This window comes from Enoplosus armatus, chromosome 7, assembly GCF_043641665.1.
Source record: "Enoplosus armatus isolate fEnoArm2 chromosome 7, fEnoArm2.hap1, whole genome shotgun sequence".
In the NCBI taxonomy this organism is placed as follows: domain Eukaryota; kingdom Metazoa; phylum Chordata; class Actinopteri; order Centrarchiformes; family Enoplosidae; genus Enoplosus; species Enoplosus armatus.
The window spans coordinates 18,230,222-18,243,985 of NC_092186.1; the positions used below are offsets into that span (position 1 = coordinate 18,230,222).

General features: G+C 40.3%; 1 protein-coding gene across 1 annotated transcript in view; it reads left to right on the plus strand.

Annotated features, from left to right (window-relative positions):
- Window positions 1–1,355: 1,355 nt before the first annotated feature.
- The window catches only part of camsap2a (calmodulin regulated spectrin-associated protein family, member 2a), a 47,760-nt gene continuing 35,351 nt past the window's right edge, over window positions 1,356–13,764 (plus strand). Inside the window, exons 1-2 of the mRNA XM_070908471.1 lie at window positions 1,356–1,494; window positions 7,090–7,349. Coding sequence (XP_070764572.1) covers window positions 1,356–1,494; window positions 7,090–7,349 — 399 coding nt within the window. The remainder of the gene's footprint in view (window positions 1,495–7,089; window positions 7,350–13,764) is intronic.

Genomic DNA, 13,764 nt, shown 5'->3' on the forward strand with positions numbered 1-13,764 from the left:
CGTTACGTATTCCTTCTGTAAACTGACAGTCGTACAGTAACGAAATTAGTTTCAGAAAGACAAATATAACTCCTGACTGCTACTACGAACAAGTCAAAAGCTTTCACATTTCCGACTGCTTTTCAAACCAAAGTTCGGCCATAAATGCCGGGAAGTATCTTAGCTGAATGTTTCATATAAATGTAAAGCATTACACATACCTCCTCGCGTCTTCCTCCAACAGTTCAAAACAATCACCGGTGCAGACTAATGACGTAATGCTGCATTGCACGTCGGGAAACGTGGTTCGTAGAACAGCGCTTTTCTGCTATGCCTTGTGACAAGTTTAGGCTTCGTTATAACAGACGTTCTTGACGTGTTTTGACTAAATCTGCTACTATTAAACAGTTTAGCTTAATAGAAAATGAAATCTTTTAAATTGTGGGTTTGGGGGGTGACTGGAGAATTGAACTGGGCAGCCTGCAGGGCAATTAAATTACTGGAATAAACAAAGTGTCAGTAACTTAAAAACGAGGTCAGTTGAGAGCATGTTGGTATATGTAATTAAAAGCCTTCAGCTTTTTGTTTTCTAGCTAATTACATGCAGACTGCCCTCTTCTCGTGCATTCAAATGCGCATCGAAAACGCACTCGTTGTGCAGTCAAGTTGTATAAGGATATTGAATGATGAGGTTTAAATTAACCTGCTGTCATGGGGTAGATATATCACTGAGATATGATGCAGTCTTCAAGAATATAGATTTTAAACATATAGCACGTATACAATACAGGGCCAAAGCAACATACCCCTCAAACCAAAGTGTTAAAATTCCCGACAGCATTTGAAGGTATCCTCTGCGCATGCGCATTGCGCATCAAAGGTGCAGGGCTTGGAGAGCCACAGTGCGGCAGGAAAACCGCACCACAGCACCAACAGATTGAATAGAGGAGGGAACGCTACACACATAGGTCATCCATACAAGAATACGTGGACATGAAAGGGAGAGGCCATCTGCTTCCAAAGAACCCAAATCATGGAAATATTTCTGTTTTCATTCCAGCTGAAGAGCAGCTTTTCCTCTGAAATCCAAGGAAACCTTCCCAGCTTGGTCCGACGAAGCTCACTTCAACTGGTAGACAGCAGAATGGATGAAAAACGCCAAGACTAGCGACTCATTGTGTCAACGAGACTGAATAAGACGATAAATCGCAGCCAACCTAACACTGTATGACTGAAAGAACCTGTGAATAGTCTCCGGAAAGACATCGCACCTCATCATTTTATAGCCGTTTATTGTTTCCTACGAAATTCCAGTAGTGGGATGCTTTCGCGTTGTGTTGCTTCATAAGGTTCAAGAACACAATTCAGGGAGAAATATGGGTGAAGTTCAGGACGTCAGGGATGTTAAGAAGACCTTCGTTGCTCCAGCTATTAAGTCTTTTGAGCATTATGACTTCTCACGAGCCAAAATCTGTTGCAGCCTCACATGGCTGGTGGCCAAAGCATACGGGACAGGTAGGTGCATCACCTCTACATAGTTACCTGCACGCTGCATGCATAGGCTATTTAGGTTTTTCTAAATGCATGTTTGTCAGCATTTTAATTAAATACTACAGAGCTTGATGCAATAAATGAATAACATGTCTGTAGTACATTTTAAAAGGCTCGGCACCAAAACAATCCTCAAAACAAATAACCTACAAAACTGTATCTGCCTGTAGAGACATCATGCACTATAGATATTTACTATGGACTCATCATTGATGACCTGAGGCAGTATTCTCTGCTTCCCTGTAGAAATATCACAGTGATTTTCCTTCAGTTTGGTTCTCAGCCACCATTGTGTTCTGTTGCGGACCATCTTAAATGAATTGCCTATTGGAAAGACAATAAATATTATCCCACGAGGACAGAAGAAATCTGCTTCCTGTGCTGGATCAATAAATATGTTGCCCTAGTTAATTGAAAGGGAGTATTCAGTGTAGAAACATGGAGGTGTCCCAAATTATGTCACCTTCAGGGTACTGCATCCAAATTTAGACATAAATGTCAGATTTTTTTATACACTGTCAGCAGGGTATATATCACACAAAGGGTGTACTTATTAACGGTAATGAGGGGCAAATGAAAAGGTTTGTAGGCTGTAGTCAGTAACCATCATAAGACAAAAATCAACAGTACTCTTACAAATATTAGTTATTCCTCATGGGCCTCAGTTGATGTAACTTTGATTCTTATATATATATGACATGATATTCTAGATTTACCTCAGAATATCATAGCAAAAGGTAAAATCTGTTTTGCAATGAAAGAGTAAGCACCAATACATTATTTTTAGTGCAAATGAACTAACATGGTGAACACATTTATATGTTTAATGGATTTTGAAACTTAATTGAGACCTGCTGTCATCTTAGAGACAGCAGGAATGTTAATGCAGGGAATGTATGCATACGGTCTGTACCTCTGAATCACCACCCACATTTCCAACATTGCAGAGAAAACAAAATGGCAATTCAGTCTCATTATTATGGATAATACATAGACAGATAGGAGGGTTGTGACACTGTGACTTAGAGTCTCACCTTACACAAGATCAGCCTAGGGTTCAAAGTTGATTCAAAAGGACTAATGCAGTGCTGTGGTTGTTTACCTGAGATGAAATATCCTGTTCTTGTCACGACATCTAGTCGTTTTTGTTAGAATATACTGCAAAGCACTGCTGCTGAGAAACCATTCACTTCATTTGTTACATTCTGAATGATTAAAAATGATGCTTTTATGAAGTTTTACTGTACATTCACAGGAAGCCTTTTTTATATTTAACATGTAAAATGTACGTAGTATTGTATGAATTTGAACTCCGATGGATGGATGTGCTCTTTTATGAATTACCAGATGTGTTGTTTTTGGATGTCCACAAACTGGCATTTTTTCATTTTTGATTGGAGTTCATGTGAATCACCTTTATTGCTCAGAATTGATGGATTCAGGCTACTCATGCTGGGATTAAAGGTGTTTTGTGTAATGTAAAACTTTTATCACCCTCTGTTGTCCATCAGTAGGAATTACAACAACATGGATTCACAGTAACAGAAACACATCTCAGTCCACCAACATCCCTCTCACAACCCCCCTCATGTCATTATGACTTTGAGCTATGGTGGCATGTTACTGACACACACATTTAAGTCACATTATCACTATGCAAGAGATTCAACAGAAGTGTGTAGTGAAGAGGTACAGTATTACATCACCATCTAACACACTTGAGAAAGAGGATTCTTAGCCTTCACAGTGGAAATGTGCTAAATTGTGACGTCTGTCACCTGGTTATGGCAGCGTTTTTCACCCATAAGCAGTTGAAAGTGCACAAACTGAGTGGGGACTGGGAGCTTTTTTAAAATTCCAGCAAGTGTCCAGTTCTTTTACCAGACAGTCTCTTAAAACCCTGGGCAAACACCCCACTTGACATACCCACATGACATTTATGCTATGTTAGGTGACGCAGCCAGGGCTGATAAGGTGGCATCACTGAACAGAGAGGAAGAACAAGATCGCTTTTCTTCTGGACCATTAATGTGGAAAAACTTGTATGATTGGCGTCATGCTTCTACCATGCATTGCCCTAGAGCCATACTTAAGGCTGTAATGTAATGGCTCCTGGCCAAAAGAAAAACAATGCTACCCACATTTCCCACAAATGATTGAAAAGTATTTCACCGCAATTATGAATTCAAGCCACTTGTATCAAGTTGTTGGCTTCAGCAAATGCAAGCTGAATAAAAAGAGCTTTTGTGCTTCTCACATATATCTTACAGTGTAAATGTGTGTGATTTTAAACGGCAATCTTACCACTGACACAATTTCTGCTTCTTCCATTAGTTCTTATTCATTTACAATTTTCTATGTGTATGTAGGGGTGTTATAAAAGATGCTGCTCTATAAAACCTAATTTCACATTAAGTGCAATGAAATATTGAATTCTTGAAAATAAATAAATGCTCTCATAGCATCAGGAGTTGCTCAAAGAGAATATGTGTGTCACATGGAGGCTACCGTCTCTATGTTCAAACTATGACTGAGTCTCCCAGCACTGATTGTGTCCCAATTTTGCTATTTCCCATGTGACACATATCAGATCCTGAGGCATGTGACCCACACCACTGTGTATCTACGTTGCCATTACAGTAACTAAATTTACCTTTGACTTAATATAACAAAAAACATTAAAAGATTAAGATTAATCTTAAAAAGATTAAATTAAAAAAAAGAGCAGCAACTTGGGCTTAAATGACATGAATTAGGCCTTGCTCTGGTCTATAGCTAGGTTTTAGAAAATCTTAGCTCAGGATTCTGTCGCTGAGGCAGACCACGTGTCAGTTCTAAGTGTTAAATGGGAACTATGAAATATTTATTTCCTCTGCCTGAATCATTTTGTCACCTTATTCCTCTTTTGATATCAGAATTTGTTTGTGTGACCAGAATCACTTCATTCAAAAGCTTTCCCACAGGTACAGAATATATTTGAGAGGCTTGGCCCCTGTGGCAAACACCCTGTGGATGGGAAAACAGCATTACATTGAATACTTCCACAAGCTGACTCCTGATCAGGGGAGCCATTTTTCCAATCTATGGTTTATGATTGCACTCTGTATGTCCAACCAGACTTTTGAAAGGAAGAAATACAGACAAAAGATAATACAAAACTACAACACAAAAACATCTGTTTAAGCGGGCCACCCAAATAACGTAATTTTATATGAGTGAGTTGCTGCACAAAGTTAAATAAAGAACAAGGAGACTTTGCTTTTCAGTTTGATAGCATTGGTGCAAACACACTCAATAGTCAAAACCCAGTAACAGTGAAACTGTCTTCATGAATGCAAAATGCAAGGCCTCAAATAGACCCAAACAATCTGTCTATTTGATTCTTCTTCTGTGTTCTGTTCTTTCCCCTTCAAAATAATACTCATTTTCATCCCTATTATTTTAGTTATTAGAATACTATTTGCTTACTGTTCATATGGGCTTAAACACATCAATACAGCGCTGGTTGTCTGAACAGTGCAGACAATATGGTATTCTGCACACCGCTGAGCACATTAGTCCTTCCACTGTGTTGTAATAGCCCAGCAAACATGAGATTCCTTGCAGATCCTCTGTGTATTTTCAATGAGGACTGATAGAAATGGGCTGATTCCAAAAATACAGCTCTCCAGAGAGAGTGAGGGAGGGAAAGTGCAAGAAAGAGAGAGCAGGCTCATCTCCAGATCCCTGCCTACGCTGCTCTGAATACTTCACATGCATCTGCCTCATTACACCATTGCAGGAGTGCATAAAGAATATGCAGTCTAGTAGATGCAAGATGCCGCCTATGCAGCAGATCATACTTTCAAACACTGCCAGACAAACTGATACCAGTGTTTAATGTGCGATACAACTCTGGTTCCTCAGCAGAGCTCAGAGAAGATTCATTGTGACCAGAAGCTGCCCTGTTTGAATTCTGGGTAAAACATTGGTGTGAAAGTAGTTAAGTATTATTCTCTCCATATTCCCTTAACAAGTACTTAACAGATGTCCTTGTTCAATGCATTAAACTCTAAACAGCAATGGTTCTTCTCTTTCACACACAAAAATGAAAGTATTATTATAATATATATATTATTATAATATATATATATATATTAGTAGTAGTCTATATAGTGTTTGATCAAATCAAATCTGATCAAGTGATTGCGCTCTGCATTTTCTGCGACGATGACCGTGGACTGATGTGACTGAAAAATGTAATTTGTAAGTTACCTGAGCTAGATGCTGACATACTACCAGCTTCAGTGTGTGTTGCTCTGTAACTCAGCCTGACCTCTGACCTCCCTGTGGAGGATGAAGGGGGAGGACTGGAGAAAAGATTAATTTCTTTGTTGGGATCAATAGAGGAAAAGCATATAACCTAGATAGCTGCTGCTACTGCTGCTGTCTGCATTTCTGTTCCATAATAACAGAGTCCAACTGTAGATGACCTTGTTGATTACGGTCAGTCCAAGCAGGTGATGTATTGACTGTGTGTGTGGGTGTGTTGGAGGATGGGAAGCAGTGTCGGGGAGTCTAAAGCTGTCACCCCATGCCACATTTTTCTCTGCATACACGCAGGCAGTTATCAAAATTAACATCTATTCTCCTCCTGCTGACACAGTGATGAGCTCTGCATCTGGAGTGTGTGCAGATGTATTTTAATGCATTCACACAGCAGCAGCATCTCATTTAAACACAATTATTCATGATTGTATTGTTTAATCTGTTGTGGAATAAGAAGGACATGCATTGTCTCTTCCCTCACTGTTATTTTCTGTACAATAGTCACACTTTCTCTTCTCAAGAAATGGTTTCCAAGCTCTGCAAACACTGGCAAGAAAGGTGACAAAAGCAATAAAAAATGCTTTTTGAATTATTTGTAGACTGCCCCCTTGCAGTGGACTTGCTTGAGGTGATACACACACACACACATACACATGCAGGCTCTCTCTTTGATGAGGCAGGCAGTGAGAGGGGTGTTCCCAGGGAGCTGGAGGCTGCAGAGATACAGACTAGTTGAATCGATTGGGTTCCACTCTTCCTGCAGTTGCTATAGCAACGTTGAGGTCTATCCACACATAGCCATGTCAAGATATTGTCAAAGCATGGCTCTGAAAAATGAAGCAACCTTAGAAAAGTAATGGCAGAGTATATGTGCACTGAGTGGGAAACTCTTCAGTAAAGCCAAACTCTGTCACACTTTTGGAATAAAGCAGATTTATTCTTTTTTTTATTTCATAGTTTTGCTACAAATCATCGTTCCTTGTGAGAAATGGGTGAAAGGCATGGACAAAGTTCTGTTTTACATATTTTAGAACGTGAATGGCAAAGTGCTGATCCTGTTTTCCTTGCCTTTATCTTCTACTTTTTTCTTTTTTCTACCTCTTTATCTTCCTTATCTGACACTTCTCAGTGATTTGTTGATGTAGGAAATTAGAAACATACTACTGTGGTGGTCTTGGTTGCCATCATGTTAATATCTAAAGTGCAATCTCTTTATCTCTTTAATCCCACGTTCTCCCCTCCATCATGCAGACAGCATCCCGGCAGACTTAAAGGACCCGTTCTACACTGACCAGTATGAGCAAGAGCACCTGAAGCCTCCTGTAGCCAGCCTCCTGCTGTCTGCAGACCTTTACTGCAGGGCCGGCAGCCTCATCCTGAAGAGCGACGCTGCCAAGCCCCTGCTGGGCCACGATGCTGTCATTCAGGCGCTGGCTCAGCGTGGACTCTACGTCACCGACCAGGAGAGATTGGTCACTGAGAGGGACCTTCGAAAGAGGCCTCTGCAAATGGTAAGAGACATTTTAAAATCCTTTTTTTTTTTTTTTTTATGTAAACTCTTGTAGAATTTGACACCAGTCCTGTACCATACAGTGGTAGTGACTTTCCTTTTCCTCAGTCCCTGAGGCATATTTCATGCACATAATCTCTTCCTCATTCCATCACTCCATGCAGCGTGTCTTTTAAACTTCACTTAACCACGAAAGAGGACATTCTGGAGTAGCAAGGTACAAGAACAGGAAGTGGTACTCACATTTACGTATTTTTGCTTGCATGCACTCATGTACAAGTTGGTTGATCCAGTATGTTGCTGCATCCGAACTAAGTGATATGCTCCTATTGCTTGATGTATATACTGGTCAGCTAAGATTTGCACTGGAAAATCTTACAATTTTTTTGCTTCTTTGATGTTGCTTTTAGTCAAGGGATTTTATTTTGAAAAGTTTGCAAAGGTATCTGAGCTGAATAAATAGAAATAGAAAGTGAGTTGTATAAACCTTAATAAACTGACCTTCCGGCTGCACCATCAATGCAGTTGTTCTGCTGGCATAATTTGCAAAATGTTTATCCCTGCGGTAATTCAGTTAAAAGTGGCAAAAAATGAAATGAGGTTCGCATCCATATTGCACTCGCCAGAAGGCAGCCTGTGAAAAAAGTAAAAAGTACTTTAGTAGTAAGAAAATCGCATTGTCTCTTAATGGCCAATAACTGCGTATAATAACTACAATTTTTATACACACATTGATTTAAAAAGATGATACAAAACCACTACAACCCAATAAACAAGTGCATCAAACCAACACAGCAACAACGGATAACAAGTGAAAAGGGGGTGTTACTTACTCACTTCTCCCGTACTGATTTTCAAGACTGCCTGGGGATTCAAACCAACGAGTACAAGCTGACTTAGACCTCAAGGCGTCCACTGCCCTGCGTGTATCTGTCATCTCTCACCGGCTTTAGAGCTCAGCTCTATCTCCGTGTTGGAGCTCACTACACAGATGACTGCAGGCATCCTATTGAGTGAGAATGAGGGATCCTCATTATTTGGGGGCGAAGTCTCAATAGGAGGTTTTATTGCTTCAGTGAATTGCAATTGAGACACGATTAGCACACAGTTTGCCTGCAGTCTGTTTGTAGAGTCTTGCTGGTTTTAATTTCCCTTCTATGCTAATTCAAAAGTTATTTAAGTTTAGTTGGGTTGTGGGGTTTACATTTCAAGCACGTCGTTGCTGCTCACAGCAACAAACTTATAAATAGATTTAGATTATGTAATTTAAAGCTAAACTAAGTGGAATTTGATGTTGTATGTAGGTGTACTTGTTGTGTGTGTGTGTGTGTCCATGTGTGATTTCGCCACGCTTTCTAGCTTGTTAACACATCAGCACCCACAGCTTGTGCCATGAACCTGAGGGATTCTCGTGTGTTACTATCTCGTCTGCATGATTACTTATTTTTAAAATAATTTTCTCAGAGTTTTAGAGTTAATTTTCTTGTCCAGAATGGAGAGTTTTACACTTGATTTTAACCCGGCACAGTTCATGACCAAATGGTTTTCCAGAAAGCGTGTGTGTGTGTGTGTGTATGTGTGTATGTGTGTGTGTGTGTGCCTGACCGAGCAGGTTGTTGGGAATGTGAAAATGAGCTGTTAGTGGAGTGTGAAACTACCTTCTGCCATATCACTTTCCTTCTTCTCTCTATCCTCCATTGTTCCATCTTTCCTGTGTCCCTCCTTTTACTCTTCCCCTTCGCCGCCACCCGGCATCTTTCTTTCTTTTCACCCGTCTTGCCCTTCAACCCTCAACATTTCCTAAACACCGTCCTTCTTCTGTCCCTTTTCACTCACATTTCCTTACTTCGTCCCCACATCTTCCCTCCATCATTACTCAGTCCTCCTCGTCTAACATTCCTCCATTCATCTTTACTAATATGATCCTTTTCAGTCAACTCCTCTTCCGTTGTGCATTCCTCCTCGATTGCCTTGCCATCTTCCCTTCCTTCTTCACATTTCTTTACAGGTCTACAGGTCACTGCTGAATCTTTGCTATTCATAAAGCAACACGTTAAGCAACACGTTAAATGTATCTTCAGTTACATCATATAGCATGAGGTCTGCAACATCATGATTTGATAAATGGATTTGTTAGTCATTTCAATCAGAATGAGATTTAGGAAAGCAAAAAAAATGCAAGACTGCTGAATATTGATACACAAGACAGCTCATGTGGATTGCCGGCTGCACAATGGAATGACAGCTCAGGTGGGAGTTCATCTATTATTTAGAAACTGCTTCAACATCTAACAAAGGTGACCAGAAGCTGTCCAGGCTGAGCTCTGGGGTTGTGGAGAGTCTGCAAGAAGAGCAGAAAAAAATTCTTCTGGAAGTTAGAGAGGGTTGTTTGATGGCTTGATAAGTTGCCCTAAAAGGAAAACAACACTGGTTCTCCTCCTGAAGCAGAAAAAGAGAAAGAGACTGAGCACCTCCTGCACTTCTAACTGTAAGCTGCTCTGGATAAGAGCACCAGCAGTTTCATTAAATGCTGCTTCATGGCATTTTAAGTTAAGCATTTAGCTTAACTCAGCAGTTTGCATAAGGTATAAGACTTTTCAGAATAAGCAATTTTCATGGATGTTCGAGGGAGCTTTAATAGGTCAGTCAGCAGCAGAGCTAGATGCTGCTCATGTCTTGTCTGACACATGTTATTACTGAGCACGTTTACTGACATTTTCACTTGAATGCCAAACTGACTTTCTCTCTTTCTGTCACCATTCTGCCCACTCGTCCTTCTGTCTTCAGCCATGTGACGGATTCCCACATGTGAAGACGCGGGATCCAAATCGCAGTTACCGCCCACTCGGTCGCCTACACACATTCTGCATCGCTGACACTCTCCTCCACCTGTAGTGCTCACAGAGAATGAGGGAGAGATGTGGAGGTGGGCTGAGGATCTGAAAATACGATTCTAGCATTGCACGTTAAGACCCACGTGAAGCACCGCTGCGAGCAAGATAATAGCTAAACTTCATTATCAAAAGGCTTTAATTGCTAAGTTTGATAAATCTAGTTCTCGATTGTGTTCTTTTCAAAGTGTCACTGCTGTGTGATCAGTTTTGTGCATGGTAATTGAGTGGAAGCTCTGGGAAAATGGAGAATTAATTTCCAAAACGCCCAATTGCGTGTCAGTTTCCTCGGCTTGTTTCTGGGGAGCTGTGGTTAGGAAGAAAACGTAATATCGAAGGTGGACACCACAACCAACAGATACACTTATTGAATTGAAGACCAATATGTCAATATGTGGCTTGATGAATCGACATCCTGATGTGAAGTCTAAGCCTGTTGCTATGGAGACGTTACACTGAGTGGGATGAGAATGACGCCAAGAATCTAGATGATGAATGAAAATAGATTCTGTATGTTTGTGCCTGCATGTGTGTCCACACTTGAGCGTGTGTGTAGGTGTCTAAGGACCTAATTGTACACTGTAGAGTGGTACAGAAGCTCCTTACATCCCTGCAGCAAGGCTGGTGTCCAGAGAAGGTGCTTAATGTATAGAAACAGTGGTTGGTATTTAGTGTCTTGCTTTATTTGTTCTTTATTTGTCCACATTCATACAATCTGCTGGATACACAGCTGCCCCACTGGAGCACTGGTGGTTAATTGCTCAGGGCACCTCAACGTTGATAATGAGAAAGGGACAAGCACTGCTCTTTCCCTTCCCCTGATTTCAAATTACCATTGCAAAGATGCAGGATTGTTGCTTTGGATTTCAGTGGATGGTATAGGTGTTCATGAAATTTTGTCCACCCCCGCTACTTTAAGAACAACAGAGTAAATCCAGCCTTTTCTTGGAAGATCAGAGAAGGATCTCACACAGTGTTGTAATGCAGAGATGGGCCACCTCACAAGTGTGGCTATTGTGTAGGCCATCATCTACATTGATCACGTTAGGAAATGCGTCATGCCTTACACCTCTGCTTAACAATTTCTTGTGGAAAAGCCTGTAGATCATCCACAGGATAGTAACTTCTGGATGTATTAGATGGCAAAAATATATATGCCCTGCTAGAATAATCTCAAAACTCTTTACTTCCTTGACCTCATCGTGGGGAGGATCGATGTTCTTCCAAGCTGCCGAACCTTGAATGTCATCGCTTTAATATTTAATAAAGCTGTGGTAAATAGGTCACGTTGCTGCCAAGAGTTTTTAATGTACTGTATAAATCAGACTCATGGCTGTATGCTGTGAGCCGTATGCTGTGAATATTGAGAGTAAGAGGCAGAGCACCTTATATGGTTTCTGAGTTGCTTCGTTGTGCTATATGGGTGCTGTGTCTGTGACTGTATGTCAGAAAAGCCATAAAACAGACAGGTTTATTGTCACACTTATGTTGGAGAATGCTTTCAAATCCAACCTTAATGGCAAATGCACTTCTAATGTGTACATGAACATTTATTCTGCAGGTCATGTTGAAACCATGCTGCTTTAGTGTGTGGACTCTTTGTAGATGTATTGTAAGCCTTATGACAGTAACTTCAGTGTTGGCTTTGTGTTTCCCAATGATAGTACATTTAATGCACAGGTCGGATTCATACATGTTTTAAGCAAGTTATTTGAACTTGTTAATTTGGGCTCATTTGGCCTGATGAGGACCATGCCAAAAAGGAATGTGACCTGGTTAATTGTTGCTGACATATTACAACACAAGACCTTCACATTAGCTGTGCATCTAAACAGAACATGAGTATGCAAACACTGCAGCAGCTTCCCATAAGAACATCAACAAAAAATCCCTCTTGCAATTGATTATGCAGCAGTTATAATTACTGCTTAATGATGTTATTATTTGTCAATATCAGACGTCCCCCTTTATAGGTGTAATAGATGTAAATGTGAATTTCATTCATTTTTTTTAATAATGCTAAAAACAATAACAAGGAACAATGTTAATAGAAGTTTCTTAGTAAATTATATGCAAACAAATGCAGGGAAGAAAACAGTAATGCCTGTAAACTGACCACAAACCATACATTTGTTTAAAAAGATTGTGATTCCAGTGGGATCTTCGTCAGGATCAAATGTTAAAATGGTTACAACACAGATATACCAACAGTATATTAAGGAATAACAATTCAAGTAGTATACAATGAAAACTCAATCAGAAGTACTAATTAATCCAAAAGAGTAGGAGTACAAAGACAAGAATACCTAAAATATTTCAATAATATCTCAAATATATTAAAATGTCAAAAATACAGTTGAAAATTTCCACCCACATCAAGATAAATGTAAGCATCAGTCTATTTTCATCAAACATATTATGTGTTGGATATGTAAAACTGTATCTCTCACAATCACTACATATACATTTTAATATATAAAGATTATTATATTGATATTTAACATTCTATATTGACAAAAAATGTTTGTCAGCTTGTGTGACAGATTGATTCATCAGCTCATTTATAGCATAGATGAATAGAGGTGAATACACTTTCTCCTGTTAGTCTCCCTCTCCTCTGCCGCCTCCATCACAGCCCCCATTGGGCAGGCACTCCGTTTCCATGGTTACACTCCAGTAGGCAGGCTGTTGTGTGTGTGTGTGCAAGAGTGGGGGTGCTTCTCCTCGCATATGTCGTATGCACAATGTGTGCTTTTATGTGCAGTGTGTATGCGCAGCTATGCACTGTAAGAACACTGCCACGTTCTGAGGCAGAGAATACTGAAATGCTGGATTTGCACATGCAGGCACACGGCATTTCTAAGACACTTCCTCACACACAAAGATGAACACAGACAAGCTAACCTGAGTGCCAGGCAGAGAAGAAATACTCCTCAACATCAAACTAGCTTCCTCAGTCCTTATTCTGTCCTTGATCTTACGAACAAAGAAGAGCTGAAGCAGCAGGGTGGAAGGGAAGCCCATCCAAGTACTTTCTGTCCTCATGGGCTTCCGCGAAGTCACAGCCAGTGCGTTATGCTTAATGCCAGTGGCGACTCCCGGGCAGCACAATATGGATGGGTAGGCAGCGAGCACATTATGTGATGTCATGTGATGTCCTGAGCATCTTTCTGTACTAGCTAAAGTTAGACTGAGTTTTAAGCTGATATGTTTTGTCTGTTTAGTCCACATGATGAATCGAAGGGATGCTTCTCTGCTCTCAACCCTGAACACAGGAGCACATTTATCTAGAGGCCTTTGAACAGTGTAGAGAGGGAAAAACATGCTTAAGCTAATGTTCCATATCAGATGATACAACACGGGTCAATAGTCAGTGATTGTTTCTCATCTCAGTAGTTGTATGTGTTTCGTCTTTTGCACTGAAAAATGTGCTAATTCATTTGTCAATCTAGTATGTAGAAATATTTTTCCAAATGCAGTAAGTGAGAAAACTGTCTTTTGTAGTGAAGGAGATTGTGCGCCGCT